The 21,848-nt window shown below is 35.1% G+C and overlaps 1 protein-coding gene across 1 annotated transcript; it reads left to right on the top strand.

Annotated features, from left to right (window-relative positions):
• Positions 1-9,746: 9,746 nt before the first annotated feature.
• On the top strand, positions 9,747-17,711 carry LOC128552855 (alpha-(1,3)-fucosyltransferase fut-3-like). Its single transcript, XM_053533920.1, has 2 exons — positions 9,747-10,937; positions 17,083-17,711. Exons 1-2 carry the CDS (start codon positions 9,825-9,827, stop codon positions 17,155-17,157), a joined length of 1,188 nt encoding a protein of 395 aa, XP_053389895.1. The 5' UTR covers positions 9,747-9,824; the 3' UTR covers positions 17,158-17,711.
• Positions 17,712-21,848: the final 4,137 nt, after the last annotated feature.

Here is a 21,848-nt window from a genome sequence, read left to right as displayed (position 1 = left end):
TAAGGCTAGATTTCCTGGAATCACAGATCACCAAAAACACAGCCAGCCATAGAGCCATGCATCACAAAATAGGCCCACAACAAAAGAAGCTATTGTAGATTCAAAAATCCGACAATAAATACATTATAAATGTATGCAAAATACAAAAAATGGGGGTTGGGTGGTCTAAAGTTAACTTGTTTGCAGGTACTAAATGGCAAAGAGAAGGTGCAATAAAATTATATCAATCACTAAGACCACAATTGAAATATTTATAGTGTTACAAAAACGTGTATTCTTTTAATTAGTTAACATCACGTCTATCATTTTAACTAGGATCCTGATTTTTCATTATCCATGTTGGCCCTTTAACATAATTTTCTAGGTTAAAATTATCACACACATTCATGAGTGTTTTACATTTGTCTCTTTTGAGTTAGTCAAAATTTAGGTCTCCAATACATATATATTGTCAAAAGAGATACACATTTAATCAAGACTCTTCAAAAATTGGTTGTTTATAAATACCCAAAATGTCCCACTTTCTTTTTTTTCATAAACAGTTCATAATATATACATTCTAGTTCTTTGTGTTCAAGGTCTTTTCTACGTTTAAAGGGTAAATCTGACCGAACAAAAGTCATTATGCCGCCGCCACGTGTATTTCTATCATTATGCTACTGCATTTAATAGCGTATTATTAAAACTGTCATTAATTTTTGTTTCTGAAATTATTAATAGGTCAGTAGGTTTGTCATCTTATATCTGTTTTAGATCATCAAGTTTATATCGCACACTTTTCTTATATGACTTAGTATTTGTGTTTCTTTGTTTTCTTTTCTAGAAATTTCTTAGAGTGTCAAAAATGTCCTATGTTTGAATCAAAATATTTTTCACTCTCCTCATTATCTGTAAATTCCTCGGTTTGAGAAATTACTATTAATAGTTCTTGGAGCCAGTCCTCCTCTGGATCATGTTCAGGTAAGTAACTGTTATTAAGATTTGCGAAATATTTACATGCGGTTGTTTCCTTTTGATCTATAATGGAAAGAGAGGGCGAGATGTTACTGTTTATATATAAAATTATATTGTTATTGTCACAAATACATGATGGTTGTTGAGAAGGATTTCTTCAATTCTGTAGATTTATAATTATGTTGTTTATAAGAAGGCAAGTCGGAATTTTCCATTGGAAGAGGGAATGTTTATTTTCTGGTAATTTCAGAAAGTAAATAGCTACGGCTTTAAATTTACACAGTGAGTAAGTACCATTTCAGAAAATTCTTTTTTGATCTTAGGATCTGTGCAGCACAGGTCACAGGGATGGACCCCATTTTCAGCTCATTTTCCTCAGTGAGTTTTTGTGATCACTCTGTGTCCGTTAGCTTCAAGTCTTTACTTAAACATCTTCTCCTCTGAAACACCTGGTCAGATTACACTAAACTTGGTCTGTAGCATCCTTGCAAGGCAATCTCTTAGATTTGCTCAAATTGCTCCACTTGATTGCTTCTAGTGGCAACTTGAGCTAAAAACAGGAAAAAAAACTTTAAACGACTTTTTTTTACTCATAAACCACTTAAAGAATCAAGCTTTGTCTGAAGCTTCCATGAAAAGTCTTCCGTCAGATTTATTCAAAGGTTCTGCTTGACTGACATAAGGGGCCCTCGGAGCTAGAAATAGAAAAAAACCTTTAAACTTCTTCCCGATCGTGACTAACTTTGGTCTGTAGAATCCTTGTAAGGTCCTGTCTCAGATTTGTTCAAATGGTTCCGCTTGATTGATCTTAGGGGCTGTCAGAGCCAAAAGTAGAAGAACTTTTACACAACTTCTTCTCATGCGCATCACAAACTGTGTCTGTAGCATTCTAGTAAGGTCCTCTGTAGCACTCTAGTAAGGTCCTTCCAGTTTGTAATAACATGAAACAGTATATGTAGCATTGTAATTATAAAGTGATATCTGATTGTTGATATCTAATTATAAATTAATATCTGATTGATAGAACATGAGACAGTATAAAAATAAATTAACATTGTAATTATAAATTGATATCTGATCCATGAATTAGTAAGATTTCCATATGATTCCTAATTATGTCTCCCCTCCACCCCTCCGCCACCCCCCACCCCGCACCCTCACCACTCCCAGGGGGAGACATATTGCTTTTACCCTGTCCGTCCGTCCGTCAGACTTCATTTCCGATCAATAACTGGAGAACCATTTGACCTAGAACCTTCAAACTTAGATTTGAAGGGTTTATAGAGTAGAAGATTCCTATTGTTTTGGGGGTCACTCCATCAAAGGTCAATGTCACAGGACCTGAACATGAAATCAATAATCAATAACTTGAGAACCATTTTATCGAGAAAGTTAAAACTTCATAAGATGATAAATTACCCCTATCCATTTTGGTGTCATTTTATTAAAGGTCATCACAGGGGCATGACCATGGAAAACCATTCCAGTCACTAACTTGAGAACCACTTGACCCAAAATGTTGAAACTTCATAGGATGATTTGACATGCAGAGTATATAACCCCTATAGATCTTGGTGTCACTATGTTAAAGGTCGACTTTGTTTGTCCAGGGAAACTTTTGGATGATTGACGTTCATTGCTAACTAATAGCTCACTGACCCGGCAATCTGACCACGAGTATTATCTCCAGTAGGGTGTGAAATGTCTAAGTTTCAAGGAAGTAGATTCCTCTGAATGTATTGAATGTATGATAAACATTGCCTGGCTATTTTATTGAAAATATTTTAAAACAAGAAATACACGTTGCACCTGATTATTTTCGCACAAATACTGTGAAATCATTAATATTCGCGGGGGACTAATTTTCGTGGATTTCGTGGTTGAGTAATTCCACGAAATTTAATCCCAACGAACAAGTAAAATCCCCATTCGCTTTCTGTTCAAAAGTTGTAATCCACGAATTCATATCCCCACGAAATTGCCGTTTTGACCAAAACCACGAAATTTCATGCCCACGAAATTAAATGAGTTCACAGTACGTCGTTTCTTTTATTTATTTTTTTAATTGCAGAAATGAATACATCAAAGCAAAAGCAATATGTTTTGAATTCTTTATTTTAAAAAATAAACTAGAATATTAGTAGTTTAATTTATCAGTTCAAATGGCAGTTGTTGTTTTTTGTACACATTTTTGCCACCTGATGTATTGTGATGTATTCCAGCAATATTGAAAAAGAACTTTGCTAAGCATTCAATTTTTATAAAATATATATCAACATTGTTGCAGTCTCAGTCGTTTCATGACAGACATACAAACAGACACACATCACTCCCATGTATGGCCCATATATAGTTGTCCATCGGGATTTGGATATAATCCTCTTGTAAATAATAACACACATTCAGGCATTACTTCACGTTTACAGTAAACAACATTCTGACGCTGCGCAAGTTCTCGTTTTTTGTTTTCATAAGGCAGTAATTTCCATCCTCCTAAATTATTAATAACTCTCCAAAACCGATTATAAATACTTTTCCGAATTGGAGGGTTGTATTCAGAGGGTTCTTGTCCTTCTCCACCTAAATAACTCTGTGAAACTGTGACACATGGGCTCATTAGCAGTGAATGCATTTCGAATCATCATTGCCATCATTAGGATCTGGGTCATTATTTGGGTCTTCTGGATCTGGGTCATGATTGGGTTCTCCTTGAAATTCGCCTCTGCAGTAGATACACACATATGTTTTACCTTCAGGACAAAAATAGAGCATACATTTAGTAAGCATGACTTTTCAAATAAAATTTACAACCTTCCAAAATACATATTATGTTATATAATCATTATTTTATTTCTTTCATCTTATACATTATAAAATATCAATATAAACAGTAATATGTCATTATCAAATGTCAACAAAATGGGTTCTTACCTTCAGATTTTACTTCACAGTAACTCCAATTTTTTTGCAGAAATAATGTTTTTATGGCATCAGTTTGTTCTGGGGTCAGTTCAAATGTTCCAAATCTTGTGGCCATTATGCAGTAAGATCTTTTTCGAAAAGAACTTTTCAGCCTGGTCAATGTGGTTACATTTAGCTACAAGTATAAGACTTTGACCAATCAGCTTGCAAATAAAATATTTGGAAGGAAATTTGAAATTCTAGTTTGACAGAAGTCTAGCACTGAGTTCTTTCCTAAATTAATAAATGAATGCAAGTATTAATTCTTAGACAATCGCTCTCTGGAAGTTTTACATATACTGGATAATATTAAATACTGCAAGTATGAGTTTGAAGGATATTACAAATATATGTATAAATGAAAATGATTTCAAAGGCGTAACAAGACGCAAACGACTAAGTGATGGATCTATCAAACAGTACCACTATTCTAAGCCAAGGAAACAATTCGAGTCTGTGTTTACAAATGAATCTGAAAAACTTGAATTTGAAGAAAAACTGAACACTTTGAAACAACAGAATAATTTGAAAACGACAAAAGATGTTTTTCAATATCTATTAAACAATAAAGCAAACGAGAGTATGAAATCAAGCAAAGTTGCTGCTTCACGTACAGAGCATGAAACAAATAAAGAAAAATTATTAGGAAATTCAAAACATGGGATGTTTATTTGTGAATACAAGTGCTTATTAGACTTCCACTCATCACATAACGTGTGAACATTCTTTACTGCCAGTAGTATTAGCTCAAACAGGACATGTAGCTGAATTAAAATGGGAATGTGCAGACGGCCACATTTTGACCTGGAAGTCTTCTTCTGTACTTGAAAAAAAAATCTGATTAATTACCGTGTGATGATGGCTTATTTATGTTCAGGAATGACCACTGTTCAGTACGAATGATTTTGTGAATTTGGGGATATTGGTGTTTTGACTGACCATTTTAGGATACAGTCATCATTGACATTTTCTGCTATCATGAGTGTGTTAGCTCGAGAATCCGTGCAGTATGCTTTATTAGATGAAGTACAACTTGCAAAGGACAAAAATGACAAAGGTATTACTATCATGACAGATGTTCGACATCATTGTAGAAACAACAGTTATCACACTGATCATGTTGCACTTGGATTGTATACACATAAAGTGATAAACATTCAACATATTACAAAACAACAAGAGCGTTCTACTCAAAAACATGAAACACTTGGATGCGAACAAATGTATAGAGATTTTGAAAGAAATGATCATGTAAATGTACATATTCACACACATGACAGAAACTGATCTGTAAATAAAACAATACGCAATAAGAATAATGTTCAAAACTGCAACGAAAGGTGGCATGCGACCAAACCAGTGTTACAAGGAATGAAAAACATATGTTCAGGTGCACAGAAAAATGCTGGTGTTACATGGCATCCTGAATTGGCAGACAAGGCTGCGCGTGTGCGAAATCATTTATATTATGCACTTGACACATGTGGAGGGAATCCAGATTATCTTCGTGCTTCTGTAGACAACTGTGTGAAGCACTTTCAAAATAATCATGACAACTGTCCAGGAGAGTCTGAGTGTAAAACGAATGGCTATATACCAAATTGCATCATTCTCAGAAGCCCAGTTGCAGTCAGACGTTTGATGGAAATTTTGCATTCACTAACATTGTACAAATACGCACAAGATTATGTCCTCTCTAAAGATACATTTTATGTTGAAAGTTTTAACAATAGTTGTTTAGTTTATCTCGATAAACGTATACACTACAAAGAAACATCGTACAAACCGACAATAAATCTTGCTGTTCTTAGCTGGAATGAACATGTTGACAGACCGTTTATGTCTAGATACAATAGACAACAAATAGAACATAACAGGAGATCACTTGGTAAAAAGAAATATAAAAAGAAAACATACAGTTTTGTCTCTGAAATATGGGAACTTCTCATAAACATAAAACGGGATGGACAAGATGTCCATGGTATTGGTGCAGCCGACATGAATTTCAATGGGATAGACCTCTATGATGAAGAAAGTGACGATGAATAAAGAAATACATAAATTAGTCAATCTATTATCTGAAAGCCTAACAATTATAATTTATAAGCATGAAGTATATCTTATTTCTGAATAAGACATAATGAATATATTATGGTATTTAGTGAAAGTTAGCATTTTCTTTTCAAGCAGGTTACAGCACTAGAATTATATTCACTGAGTTTTATATTGGGGTTTGTCACTTGCAAAATGAAGGCTATGATTTAGTGATACTGATTTTTGTTAATATTTAAGATCTATATTTATCTTTTATTGAATGTTGTATTACAATGTTTTATGTAATCAGTATTAATATATCTATATGTAAATATCTAGTATTAATATATCTATATTTGAATATTTGAAGAAATTGAATAAAATGGAATTGATGATTGTAAGAATCATACAATTATAATCTGTTATCTGTTATATCAAAATTACAGTACGGATGTAATTCTTTTATATTAATTCTTTCCTCCTATCTCTAATCATTTTTTTGCAAAATCCAGAGTGCTTTAATGTCCTGAGATGAACTGAGCTAACCACATAAATTCCTACAGATGTTATCAATCCCTGTAATTTATACAAAGAAAAATTATTAACTTTATTGCCTCGACCCACAAGGTGTTAATGATATGTGCCAATCATCCAAAAGTTTCCCTGGACAACCAAAGTCGGCCTCTAAAGGTCACCATTTAAACCATTTAACCTAGAACCTTCAAACTTCATACGCAATAGGACTTACAGAGTAGATATTCCCTACTGTTTTGGGAGTCACTCCATTAATGGTAAATGTCACAGGAGACTCAACATAGAAAACGCTTTCCAGTCATAATTTTAGAACCACTTGGCCCAGAATGTTGAAACTTAATGGGATGATTGGACATGCAAAGTAGATGATCTATTTGATTTTGAGGTCACTCAATCAGAGGTCAAGGTCACAGGGCCCTGAACATGGAAAACAGTTTCCAATAACTTCAGAACCACTAGGCCCAGAATGTTGAAATTTAGTGGGTTGACTGGACACGGCAAGTGGATTATCCCAATTGCAGCCAACCATCAGTGTCTCTTGTACTTTCGCTCCTGTCCCCTAATGACTTCTTGCCTATAACACTATGCATTGGGGGAGACATGCGCTTTTCTACAAAAGCATCTTCTAGTTTTATGTATACTTTTATATTTATTTATTCATGTCTTCATTATACTTGAGATACATGGCTGTTTACATGTATTACTCTAAAATTTAAACTTTCAGTTCATTTCCATTTATTTTTACTTTCACTTCATTTACATTTATTTGTACTTTCACTTCAGTGTCTTGAATTTTAATATCCCTTATCCACACTGCAACCCCACACATACACCTGTTCCTTTATTCTCCATCCCAGTATTTCATTTTAGTTCATTACCCCTTATCCATATCGTCGCACCCGCAACTTACCCCCTCCACCCACTTTCAACCCCTGTATTTTTATCTTAATTTTCAGTTCAGTTTCTTCATATTGAATCTTAGTATTCCCCATCCACTTCATGAAGCCCGCCCCCTATCTGCCGCTTGATATTTTATCTTGGTATATATCATCAATATTGTGCAGACCCCAACTCTCCTTTCCTCCCGGTGAATCTTTTTTTTTTTTTACTTTTAAACTTGCAGTTTCTTGTGTTTCTGAATATCGTTTAAAAAGGTACCCTCCCTCCCCGCATACACACTTTCAAAATTATTGCTGTTTTTAACTGTTTAATTTACTGCCCTGTCGCATTCTATTTGCAAAACTACATTACGCCCATTGCTATCATCGGGCACATGATCAAGTTTAAGGAGCAAATGAAGTACAAGGTTTAATCAAGAGTATGTTATCTGAAAATTGAAATGATAAAGCAAAACGTTTTGATTCAGGCGTAGATCTGGCTGATAAAATTTATTTTGCCCAATATAGCTAGAAAATACGTATATAATAGTTGGATACTTTTCACATTTGCATTTATTATATACCTCGAGAATCTATATTATATATTTTGTGTCTAAAATACAGCATAGGTTTTAATAACGAAAACAAATCCCGTTTTCTATTCCAATCTGATACGAAAAAAAAATATTCAGTGGTGGAACGAATTGCTTTAGATGTGACGTCAAATATGACGTTTAAAGTGACATAATGATGGCATCTCAACGTTCCATGCGTCAGAGAGATAACAGTTTCAAACTAGTTTTCAGTCTTATTCATCTGATATTATAACAATTTTGTGTGACATTACATTAGAGATAAGAACATGTATATACAATATAATAAAAGGGCCATTAAAACAGCCCCTTGATCTACCGAAACCCGGCGCAAGTGCCTCATGGGATCCTGGCCCGAAAAATTCTATTGAGGCGAAAACAACCTTGCCGATCAAGTAACAATTTTCAAGTACTCTAATAATAATCTTTGTGTGTGATAAATATATTGAATGGTCAAGGCATTATAAAGATTCAAATATCTCCAATAGAACTGAAACAAAAGCTAAAATCGTGATAGTGCGTATTCTTTTAAACTTACTTATCAATTTATATATATTTATGAAGTGCGCTTGTTTGCATATGTACGAAATATTTTTTTCACATCAATTTACAATAGATACTCCATTACAAATTCGTGATAAACAGCTTCCAAACAATTAAGTAGTATCACACCTGTGCTAAAAACTACTCCCAAACAAAGACCATTATATTAGCCCTTCCCTTCTAAATTTCTAGAATTAACTTGTCCAGCTTTCAATTTGGACAATACCACCTGTTAAAAAGGGTGCTTGCCAAACATTACTGACTGAATGGCGACAGTGCAGATTATAAGATTTATAAGATTCTTTCACTGGTTGTAGGTGCAGATTGGAATTTACGGCCTCAAGGGTGTTTAGGCGGTAACGAAGATCCAGCCGAGTTACCGCCTAAACAGGTCCCCGAGAGCTGGATATTCCCATGTGCACCTATAACCAGTGAAAGAATCTTTTTCTTGCATACCGATATCAAGAAATAATAATAACAATAAAATCAATCGAACGCCTTTCTTTTTAGAACTATTTCTTATAGCAGCGTATTTAAACAAAGCGCAGGAAAGCAACGTCCGTAAACAGGAAAGACGTCATGACGTTTCAAAGACAAATAACAATGTTTAGGTCCGGTTTTATTTTATCAGTTGCAGCGCAACGTTATGAATGTTTGATAAAATAACGTGTTTTGAATCGAGTAATATACTATCAGGAACAAAGAGGAACTGTCAAGGTATTGGATTTTTGTTCCGTTTTTTGAAATAAAATATGAATAACTTCATAAATCTTCTACATATGTGTAGTTCGTAATACGTCATTTAAAGCACGAGAGTCATCGTACACCCCGGGGTGTAAGATGGATTTTTCCAGCACCGGTAAAAATACCGGAAATCCCCGTCTAGTATGCGAGAACAGAATCAGACTGCACGGATGTGCAGGCTGATCATAATCTACACTGGTCGCAAAGGTAGAATCAGTCGTGTTTAGCATACTTTCACTACTTTCTCTTTTCGTTTAACTGTAAATAGTGTAATTTTACCTGTAATTATTAAACACCTGTCCACAAAGACCGCTATTTTTGGTTTCTAAATGGTGACCTCTATAAACGCTTTTAAATGTATCTTTAATTCTAAGACTTTTGTCTTCATATACATTTAGAGGGAGTAGCACCGGTGACGTATTGTTACAAATTAAAACAAACGACAGCTACGCTACTGCCTAATGATACCTATCTCATGATCAGGCAGTCATACGCGATCGAAATATATTCAATGTGACAAGTAATATTTTGATAAAATGCTTGCTAGTTTGTGCGACATTTAAATGATAGGAACGTTTTTGCAATGTGGTTTTACAGAAAATATAAGCGCGGCTTCAAATGCATCTTTGTGTGTCTGTTCTCATATTGTTTTATATATATAATACGGATATTTATGTCTTCCAGTGATGGAATTAAGCCGTATGTTAAATATTTCTCGGACAGAAATTTTAATAAAAACGTGTCAAAGAAAATTCTAATTTGGACACCTTTTTTGTCGGACACTATTATAGAATATTTTGAAAAATGCAAGTGTACTTTTACGGTAAATAAGAGTGAAATTACCACTGCAGACGCCGTTATATTTCAAAATTATGATCTTTTTCCAAAGTCAGTTAATTGGGAAATTGGAACAAAAACAACAATATCATTTCCAACTTACCGTCGACCTGATCAAGTTTGGATTCTTTTTAACATGGAACCACCAAGCAATATGTTCTGGGATACGGCGATCTTAAATGGAATGTTCAACTGGACTGCATGGTACAGACAAGATGCCACTCTAATGTGGCTGTATGGCAATAAGTACACACTGAATCATTCAGAAAGTCATAATGCCAGGAAACTATTCGGAAACACAAATTTTCATAAAGAGAAATCAAGAGAAGTAGCTGGGATGATATCTAATTGTAAAGATCAAGCTGAAAGGTATAAACTAGTTTATAAAATTCAAAAATATGTTACTGTAGATATGTACGGTGGATGCTATGATAGACCGTGTGGAAGTGCCATGAAACCCAAGAGTTGTGATGAGACTCTAAAGAAATATAAATTCTACCTGGCTTTGGAAAACTCTCTGTGTAAAGATTACGTTACAGAAAAATACTGGAATGCTTTGAAGCGGGAACAGATTCCTATAGTCAACTGGAAGAATATTAGTGAAAACATTGTAATACCAAATTCATATATAAATGTTTTCGACTTCAAAGACATAAAATCTTTGGCAAACTATGTGAAAAAAGTGAGTTCAAATGCAACTTTATATAATAGTTATTTTCAGTGGAAGACAAAATACAAAGACAAAGGGACGCCCGTTACCTTTGAACTGTGCCGGTTACTGAGTCGCAACAGCTATCAGAGGCAGGTTTACTCTGACTTTGGCAACTGGATCAGGGACGATATATGTCCCAAAGTAACCGTATGTATTGTTACGTTATTTCTCCGTATTACGTGATCTCTTATATGTTGATCATACAAAACTAAAACAACACAGAGTACAGTATCAAAATCCGTTGTACATTTTGCAGCATAGCATTTTTATTCAAACAAATTCACATATAAAACTTGTAATCAGTCATTCAAAACAGCAATCCATACTATCGGTCTCACGATACTGTCTTACATTTGATCGATATCAGCAACTCTCGGAATACCAAATCAGATCATCATCTTTTTAATGAAAAGAAAAGCATTCTCAATTTTTATACAATACGGTTGTGTGCAAACATGTTATAGTGCGTTGTGCGACCTTTGCGCGGCGTAAAGATGGACAACAAGACTTCTATGCAACTATGAGCTGCGCGACTGTGCGCTTCTCGACCTTTCCAAATCAGCAAAAGTAACACATCTCACATCTACAATGCTTAGGTGACTACTAGGTTATAATTCAATAATATATTCACTGCAACATCAAATCCTACAGTCACGATTTTATGGCCTTTCATAAGATAGTTTTTGCTAAAATCCGTAGTTCAACTTGAAGAAAATATAAAAAAAATGGGTACAGAAAACAAGACGTCCTTACAAGGATTCGCTCTCTTCCTTTAATTAGTGGTACTGACGTGAAATTTTGAGCCAACATGTCGACGGACAGCACAAATCAAAATGAGCACTTTCTCAGTTGTTTGATCAAGTTTTAAAGTTTTTAATTTCGTTTTAATGAGCAATTTTCTCAACAATGGTTAGTTTATTTGTTTCTAAAACGGTAAATAGCTCTGTTGATAAACCGATCAATCGGCATCTGAAATACTATTAGAAGATAAGTTTGGCGCCTTGACACGGTATGTGTTCGATTTAATGACGATATCTATACAGTTATATAAATGACATTTGTCGCAATGCAAAATTACCGTTTAATACGTCGCTAAATACATTAGTACATTGTATGTATACTAATGTGTTTGGCATTCAACGAGTACAGGAATCACTTCTGTTCATATAATCATAGACACACGAGAACATCAGTTATTAGAGTGTGTGTGCGTGCGTGCGTTCCTGTGTTCAGATTTAACGGCTTTTTCAAGAATTTTTTGTCATGTAAACGACGGTGTCTACTTGTAGTAGTGAGCACAATGCTCAACTTTATAGTGCTGCCTCACTGGAATACCACGCCGTAGACACCTGACATGCTATCCCACCCACCCAGTGACTTTATACTGACACCGGGTTGACCAGTCCTAGCACTATCCTCTTAATGCTGAGCGCCAAGCGAAGAAGTTACTAGTACCATTTTTACATCTTTGGTATGACGCGGTCAGGGATCTAACCCACGACCTCCCACACTCGAAGCGGGCGCTTAACCACTAAGCTACCGAGGCGGTATATAGATATATAATAGAACGATATAAGCATGACCGGAAGCAAGATACGGTACTCCATAGTTATTTGGCCCAGTTACCACGCTCTCCTCTCTCTCTATCTCTCTCTCGCTCGCTTTCCGCTCTCTACTGCAGTGATTATTTTATCAGCGTTGTACATGTAAATACAGATAAACTTTTGTATCTGCTGCTAAAGCTAGTATGCAGTATATATTTACAACACATGGTTAAGCGGTGTTATAACGAATTTAACAGAGCGGCAATTCTGAATTTATCAATAAACTGAAGCCAACATAAAAGCAGTGATCAAAGATGAAAGAAAAAAGTAAACAGACCCTTTTCCCAGCAAAAATTGGCCAGAAAAAATATCAAAACCTGACCTCTTGCCATCGATACAAAACATGCAAGCTTTTATCATTGTTAAACTTATCAGTTATAGTTTAATCAATTTACAACTTTAGCAAATATTGTAAGTTTGCGCTTTTTAGCTACAAGTACTTTTAGGTTTTTAGTAAGATCATTATATTAAAAGTACAAGTATGTGTTTCACTCAGACATTTATGAGATTTGGACTCTTAGCTTGTCTTGGGTTCCAGATTCACCAAAAATGATACAAGAAATTTTCATGTAGACTCTTTAGAGGTGTTGAAAGTAGACTTAGCTTAAAATTTACTACTGAAATAGAAACGTTTGATACAAACTGTAATAGATAATTCCCGTTTTTTTGCAATATTTATCTACCTTGAAAATCTGCCAACCATTTTAGTGGTCAAACGTCTAGACACCTAATAGTGATAGTTAACAAAATTAGCATTAACAGTAGTAAGGAAACAAAAGCTCGTAGAACACGAAATGCCCCCTTGATGCATACTGTACTTGCACAAGAACAGAAATTATTTGGTCACTGAGCACCGTTCTACTGTTCTGGATCAATGTGACCTTGACATTTGACCTACTGACCTCGAAATCAATAGAGGTCATCTGCTGGTCATGATCAACCTCCCTATAAAGTTTCATGATCTTAGGCCCAATCGTTCTCAAGTTATCATCCGGAAATGGTTTAACTTTTTTGGGTCACTTCGACCTTGACCTTTGACCTACTTACCTACAAATCAGTAGGGGTCATCTGCTGTTCATGACCAGAAATGTTTTAACTGTTCCGGGTCACTAAATGCCCTCCTTGATGCATTCAGTGCTTGCACAAGAACAGAAATTATTTGGTCACTGAGCACCGTTCTACTGTTCTGGGTCAATGTGACCTTGACCTTTGATCTACTGACCTCAAACCGAATAGGGATCATCTGCTGGTCATGGTCAACATCCTTGTTAAATTTCGTGATCCTAGACCCAAGTGGTCTCAAGTTATCGTCCGAAAATGGTTGAATTGTTTCAGGTCACTTCGACCTTGACCTTTGACTTATTGACCTCAAAATCAATAGGGGTCATCTGCTGGTCATGTCTAGCCTCTCTATAAACTTTCTTGATCCTTCGGCACAGGTGTTCTCAAGTTATCGTCCAGAAATGGTTTAAATGTTCCGGGTCACTGTGGCCTTGACCTTTGACCTCAAAATCAATAGAGATCATCTGCTGGTCATGATCAACATCCCTATAAAGTTTCGTTATCCTGGACCCAAGTGGTCTCAAGTTATCGTCCGGAAATGGTTGAATTGTTCCAGGTCACTGTGACCTTGATCTTTGACCTACTGACCTTAAAATCAATAGGGGTCATCTGCTGGTCATGACCAACCTTGCTGTAAACTTTCATGATCCTAGTCCCAAGTGTTCTCAAGTTATCACCAGGAAATGATTTAACTGTTCCAGGTGACCTTGACCTTTGTCATACTGACCTCAAAATCAATAAGAGTCATCTGCTGGTCATGTCCAGCCTCCCTATCAACTTTCATTATCCTAGGCCCAGGCTTTCTTGAGTTATCATCCGGAAACAATTTTAACTGTTCTAGGTCACTGTGACCTTGACCTTTGTCATACTGATCTAAAAATCAACAGAAATCATCTGCTGGTCGCGATCAGCCTCCTTATTAACTTTCATGATCCTAGGCCCAAGCTTTCATGAGTTATCATCTGGAAACGATTTAAATATTCTGGGTCAATGTGACCTTGACCTTTGTCATACTGACCTCAAAATAAATAGGGGTCATTTGCTGGTCATGACCAACCTCCCTATTAACATTCATGATTCTAGGCCAAAGCATTCTTGTGTTATCATCCGGAAACGGATTGGTTAACGGACAGACAGATCGACCGACCGACCGACATCTGCAAAACAATATACCCCACCTTCTTCAAAGGGGGGCATAATAATATTAATTGTCATACATGTGATTATTAACGCATGTGAAAATTACAAATGTTACACATGTGGCAACAATGCCAGTAAACAGAATTTCACAGCATTGTGAACTTGTCTAATGTGTAGCATATTTTATGTTAGGAATGGCCCTCAAAATTAAAGGCTTAAGTGGATAATTTGTGCTTGTATAAGCATCTATTAGTGAATTCCCATAACAATGAAAACCTGCAACAGATTTGCACATTATGCTTCAGATATTGTGATATGGTCAGATATCTCTGTTTTTATAAGGAGATGCATATTTAGAAAAGTGTCGTACCCAGCTACATTTCACGCTTAAACAATGAAAACCCGAATTCAAATATTTTAGGTACATGACAGTTATCGATTTCTCATTGAAACGTGAATTTTAGTTGCCAGGACTGATGTCATTTGAGCGTGTCATTTGAATGATTAGAGACAAACCCTGAGATGAATTTAACAGTTGTAGGGGTCGATACCCAATCTGACAATAAATCGCTATTTGATCTGGAACGGCTTTCTCGACATTCGTGCCTCGCTTACGCGATCTATATTGCACGGCGTCTTTCTTGCCTCAGCAATTTCTTTTAGGTATTCGGAATCAATGCCGAAGTTTGTACCTTTTAGTTTATACACTTGACTCGGTATAATTTCTCATTTACGGAAGGTCGGTGTTTCTACCGAGGTGCCCGTCTGTGACGAAATAATGCCTGGAGGGGCATCTGGAGTCTTCTTCCACAATGAAAAGCCGGAAAGTCTCCATGTGACCTGTAACTGTATCGGTGTGACGTTAAACCTAATAAAGAAAGAACAAACAAATAATGTCTGTGTCTATATATAACCATTTTGCGTTTTGGATTTTCTATAGTTCGGGCTCCTCTATGTTCCTAAACGATGAGATCTTTCAATCACAGTACAGTTACTATTTGTGGGTTCTAATTTGGGTTCATCACTTATAACAACTTGTTTGTCATCACAGTTCATTTTTTCTGTAAAGCCATAAAATATCAAATTATATCGTCGTGTTGTAGCCTCTATGTCAATCTTTTTATATTATTATGACAGTCAACATTTTCTTTTTTTATTTTGTATATCAATACATTGTTCATTCTATCTGTCAGGTTATAAAATATCAAACTATATCGTCGGCATTTAGCCTCGAGGTCAATCTCTTATACGACAACATTTTCATTTTTCTTATGTTTCTATCTTGTATATCAGTACAGTTTTCTGTCTATGTCACGCGTTCGAGTGCACTGTTTACCTTAACGGTCTCCAAAGTAAGACTCATCATTCCCCTCCAGCGACTCAAGTTTTGTAAAGATGTTATTCATGGTTTCAAAAAATAATGCAAGTTTTCTGTTTGTTGACAGTTTCAAGAACCCGTCGCTTTCATCGCTGCTGTTTTTCTTCTTTCTTTTCCTACGTTTTTGAATTGTTCATGGTATTTTCAAAGGTATCATCCCACCCGTCACCTGTTGTATACCTGTTGTGTATTGGTACATTAACCGCAGTATTTGCATTTTTATCCTTCTTTTACAGCTTGTTTTAGTTTTGTTCCTTATAAATTTGTTAACACATAGTCGGTTCAAATGCACCTAGAGTGCTTATGCTGTATTGTTACTTGTCTTGCCGACTCAAAATAAAATTTATCTGATCTTATCTTATCTTAGTCCATCTCTGTATCACATCCTGTATCTGCTATTTTACAAATATTTTGACAACACAGTATTAATGATCTTACATTCTATTCGTTTGTTTACCTTAACTGGTCTGACATTGTAGACTACAGTAAATTTGAACCAAAAAGTCCAGTGGAAGATAGCATATAAAAAGTGACAAATATTAAACAAATGTAAGCATTGTGTTGTTTTTTGTTAATGCTTGTCCCAACAGTACAAGACAATGTTGAAGAACCTGAAATATCAAAACTTCAAAACTATATTTCTTCGCCAGTAAACAATGTTAAGTGGTTTTAATAAACTGCATTACAACTATGTCGCTGCTGATTCAGTGGATCTACATTGTGTACGAACAACCACAGCACTTTTCTTTCGAGTTTCCTTATTACTGATAAAATATTCTTCAATTAAGATTAAGATGTACATTAATCTTTATTGGAACATAATGTTGCGCTGGTAAAACTAGCAATATATGGTTAAAACCATTGAAATGGTGTATCTCGTGTTCACTCTGACACTTACACGAATTTTTGTCCTCAGGGAATGAAAATTCTTATGTGTAAATTATTAACGTCAACGACCTGCTTTTTCCTAGCAAAGGTCCAACAATGAAGTAATATTTTTCAAACAAAACGTGTTACAGTAACAGTTTGGAAAATTATATTGATGATGACAAATGCTTTTAATTTTATTTAGGTTGTGTTTCGCACTTTTTAATACTATCCTTTTCAGGTTGTGAACAACATGAAAAAACAAGGAAACTGGTGGTTATTTCAGAAACTTGGGATAGACATATCGTTCTTGTAGCTGACGTAGATGATACACGGGCAGTTGATGTAGAGCATATAGTGTGGACACCTAGTCATTAAAGAGGGGCCTGCGTGGCCGAGTGATTAAGATCCATGACTTCAGTTTGCTTGCCGCTTACCTCTGTTTGCCGAAACTCAGTTCAAGTCGGCATGTAGAGAAGCCACCCAGCATGCTTAAGGAAGTCGGTAGTTCTATCCAGGTGACCGCATGTGCCTGAAATTATGTCAGGAGTGCAACCAATGTTCCTTCCAATATTAAAAGCTTGAAATTCCCTATATTTCATTTATTGTGTTTTGTTGAGCCTAAAATGCAGCACAAAATATTCATTAACTGAATAAATCAATATTTGGTTTTGATTTCCGTTTCTTATAAATTATTTAGAAATGTTTCTTTTATTCTTTGGGTAATTGCATTTTGCATTATTTATATACTAGTTGTGTTTAATTTTTTCTCCCTTAAACATTATTATTTGAGCTGATTCGTTACAAATGCAAGTTTGTAAAATCATTATGCGAGCTTACATATAGTTTTAAAACTTGCTCTTTGGTTCATCCCAATATCTATCATATGTAATTGTAAAACTAAAAATTATTTGAAATCGAAAGAGAATTTTATTTGAATAAACAATACAATAAAGCATACCTTTACGATGCGGATCTAATTTTGACTTCAGCCAATTCTGTTGGTGTCCTGAAACAAAATCCTGTACATTCTGTTTGATGGTATTGATACTTTTAACTATAGCTGCATGGTCATTCTCTGTGCGTAATCAACGAAATAGATTTTCTTTGGGGAAATGATTGTCAGCATGGTATGCCTTATTTGAATCTCTAGAACAGGATAAAACTTGACCTTAATTCGTTTAAACTTTGTGCATTTCATACGGAAAGCAGCAGTAAAATATTTGTTGAATTGAACAAATGTACACGTTCACCTCAGTCCATCGTGTCTGGAGTTTTACGGTCTATAAGGTCTACTTTGTCATCAAATGAAAAACAAACATAAGTTGAGAATGTTTCAGTACCTACATCAAAACAAAATATCATCTTATTTTATAATAGATGACACTGATTATCAGTAAACTGTTCCACACGCATTATTTGGAAGAAAATCTTGTACCTATTTTATCATATATAAACCTTATAGAAAGTATGTTAGATCTACTAACATATTATTAAGATAAAATATGTAAGAAAATCCTTTTGGAAACATAGAACGCATATAAGCAAAACAGCAGATTCAATTCACCAGAGGTTAAATAAAACGCACATTTTATTTCCTTGGCAGGTATGTTTGTGTATTTCAAATAAAAAACTAATTACACATGAACATAAACTATAAAGTGTTCAGCAAATATATCTCAGTTATGTCTGATTGTGATTGTATACAGACTTATAAAATGATTCGTTCTCAGTCTACTGTATATATTAACATATAAACATGAGTAATTGTTATGTATTCTGAAAAAAAGGTACATTATGCTAGGTTCGTAAAACTTTACATTTTGGAAATTTGTAATATAACATAACTTTGATTTATGTATATTTCTCATATTTGACCACTAATTCGAAAGCTATAATAACTTCTTTACAAAACCTACTACAGACCAAATGTACCACGTATGTGTTATAGAATGAATCCTAAATGGTAACAAAGGACAAAGACTACGGTACAGCTGAGACCTTTGTGACTTTTGTGTCGAAATACAGAGAAAATGAACAATACTATTCATGGGGCCAACAATGCTAACGGATATGCCATTATCCGCTTTTTTACTTAATATATGATACCAAATGTTTCATGGAAGTGAACGCTGACAATGAGTTTCCAGGGCCATTATTATATAGTACATACTACAAATATTGTCACTCGAGCTGATTCTTTATGTCTAACGACAGTGCAATACAATGCATGCACCCTGTCTACAATTATATGCTAACAAGTATCCAAGACGATATTTGAGTGTTTGATTGTATTAGACACCTTTTGCTTTCGTTATATACAAACTTATGCCGTATAAGCTTGATCTTAATGTCCAGTGCAACCAGCGTTCAAACGATGCTGAAATCGCTAGTGACATTTCCGACACTACTAAAGCTGTGGAAAACGCTTATGTTGAAGAATTGCGATTTTGTTTTCGTCACATTACTGTAAAATTTTAGTATATCCTGCTCGAAATATAAAAACCGATGATAGCCCGCCCAGTTAACGAAATTCCATATACTTCTGTAAGGTTATGGGAAATCATCAGTTGTTGTATCTCTCGTAAAACTTCTTGAAAATTTTGAATTTCCGTTCATCATTTTACATTACCATGGGCACGTCTGTAATAAAATGTATTATTCTTTATTATCACTTAACTATACAAATATTTCATTGTTACTTTTAACTGGTGTTAAACAGGTGCAAAGATAAACTGCAGGTAGGATTATCATTGTAGCAACGTTTACTTTTTAGTACAATGCCTTTATATTGCAACACTTAGCTGTAATGGAGGCATAGAACACTGATTCTTTGATCCTTCGTCACTTTTTGGACTGTGTCAAATGACTCACCACGATTTCTAAAGATCTGCGTTCTAGAAATATTTCTATTGTACCAAATTCTGCAAACATAAGATTGTTTGTGACATTTTCGGAATTTAGAATGTGGAATATCTTGCGTCTAAACTTTCAGTCTGCACATCCAAATTCCTTATGAGAATATTATGGTGTAATGGTGTCCCGTTAGGGCCATCACCGCATACTCTGTATGTTTTTGTATGTAAGCTGATAACCATCCGTGGAATCGGATTCTAGCTTCACAGACGAATTCACTGTAATTAACTGACTAACACTGCCTAGGTTCCCTGACTCTGTTTTGCTGTTACACAAAATTTTGCTTTCTGCTTCAGCTTTTGTATGTAAGCTGGTATCGCAGTACCAACTAAGGGTAATTGATTGAAATTTCACACCTTGTTCACTGTGGACATGCAGGAGGGTCGATAACGCTGTTATGCTGTTATGCATTTTCACATTATGCCCCTTTTTCATAATTATTTTTATTCATTTGACAAGGCTTTTTGAATAGTCAAGCGTTGCTGTCCTCCGTGAGCTATTGTTTTATTTCATATTCTGTCAAAACCTTCGAACGATAACTAGAAAGAAAGGAAACTCGATGTTCAGAGTGTTATGAGATACATAAAGATGCAATGTAAAGTACTGACATTTTTGCATGATTAATTGTTTACCACGTCAGGATGCGGGATTATGACGTTTCCCAGGAATTAACACTTTGTGTATAGTACATTGTGTATGTCTCTGTATTGTGAGTAAATATCGGAGTTTAATTAAGCTATATTACATAATAGTTGTTAAAGTTATATAACTCAGCCCGCGTCAACCGCACAAGATAAACAGTTTGCAATTCATTAACCAGATGCAACATAATGGGTGTTTATAAATGATTACATAGTACCTGTCAACCCTTTTTAATAACTGTTTCACCTGTAATACATTGGTTTCGCGGCGCTTTCCCATTTCTGATTGTTAGTAAAACTTATCAATTTTGCGCCGTTCAGTTCTTGTATACTTAGGTTTTGATGTCTGTAGACGGTACGAGGATAGAGAATGTAAGGATGTTGTTTTATGTAAGTCAAGTTTTTCAGTAACCCGAAAGACAAAGCAAGAAGCAACAGCTGTTGACAGAAACAAATCCTTGCTTCTAATTCACTGATTTGTTTTAGGTGTGGAACATTTGTTTCGTGGTCACAACTGTAGTATTTTTCCTTTATGTTCAACGAACTGTCTGTTAAGTTCTTTGCGTTCAACAAAATTTCGAAGGAATAAGCTATAATTAGTATTAATAAACCATATACATTAGTTATTTTAAAACGGTGTTTTTGCATGAGTAAAGAGCAACAGGCGTAGTATTTTCCTGAAAAACCACAACGAATTCATTTACTACTGGACGCAGTGGTACACTGGTTACATGAAGGATTAAGAAATCAGGAGTCTAAGTTCAACTAAAGGCTCCTCCTTCTAAGAGTAGCATGAAGGTCCCGTGCCGTGTATGGGTGTTTTATATTCGCCACGCTAAAACGAAGGACACTTCTTAAAATCGGTACGTCTTCTGTATCTTGCACTAGTCTCACACTAAAATTACACATTCTTTTGGAGACTCGCCAATATGAGTTACCGGTGGCGACAAAGGAAACCACGTAGATACAGATACAAAATAAATATAATTATATGATTGGTAGAGATACACGCTTTTTTTTCAATAAGGTATAACCATGATAGACAAAACAGGTCATAAGTTACTGTAAATAAGCCATGTAACACGGACCTAAGTCGTATCATTATGCTGATGTTAATATTTGGCTTGTTCACAAGTTGAGCAGATGACCATGCAATAAAATGAAATAGATTATTCATGTATAGTATAAAGTAAAAGACATTTCGATGGATATGAGAGACCATCTGACATATTCAATAAGAAAATGATGGATATTCATTAAGTTGTTGGTGCTTTGATCTGAAATAAATGTAAAGAGTTTTTGTGACCAAAAGTGAATTAACCCCGTATTGAATTTCAGGAGATATTCAACTACAAAAATATTCTGTGACTGAGAAATGAATGTAAATACAAGAGTTACTTCTTTTTGCAACTTTCTTTACCCTTGCTACGTTCCTAACGTTTTTACCCAA

Source organism: Mercenaria mercenaria, unplaced genomic scaffold, assembly GCF_021730395.1.
Source record: "Mercenaria mercenaria strain notata unplaced genomic scaffold, MADL_Memer_1 contig_3226, whole genome shotgun sequence".
NCBI classification, from domain to species: domain Eukaryota; kingdom Metazoa; phylum Mollusca; class Bivalvia; order Venerida; family Veneridae; genus Mercenaria; species Mercenaria mercenaria.
Note: the sequence above shows the minus strand (reverse complement) of the source record. Positions and strands in the feature narration are given on the sequence as shown.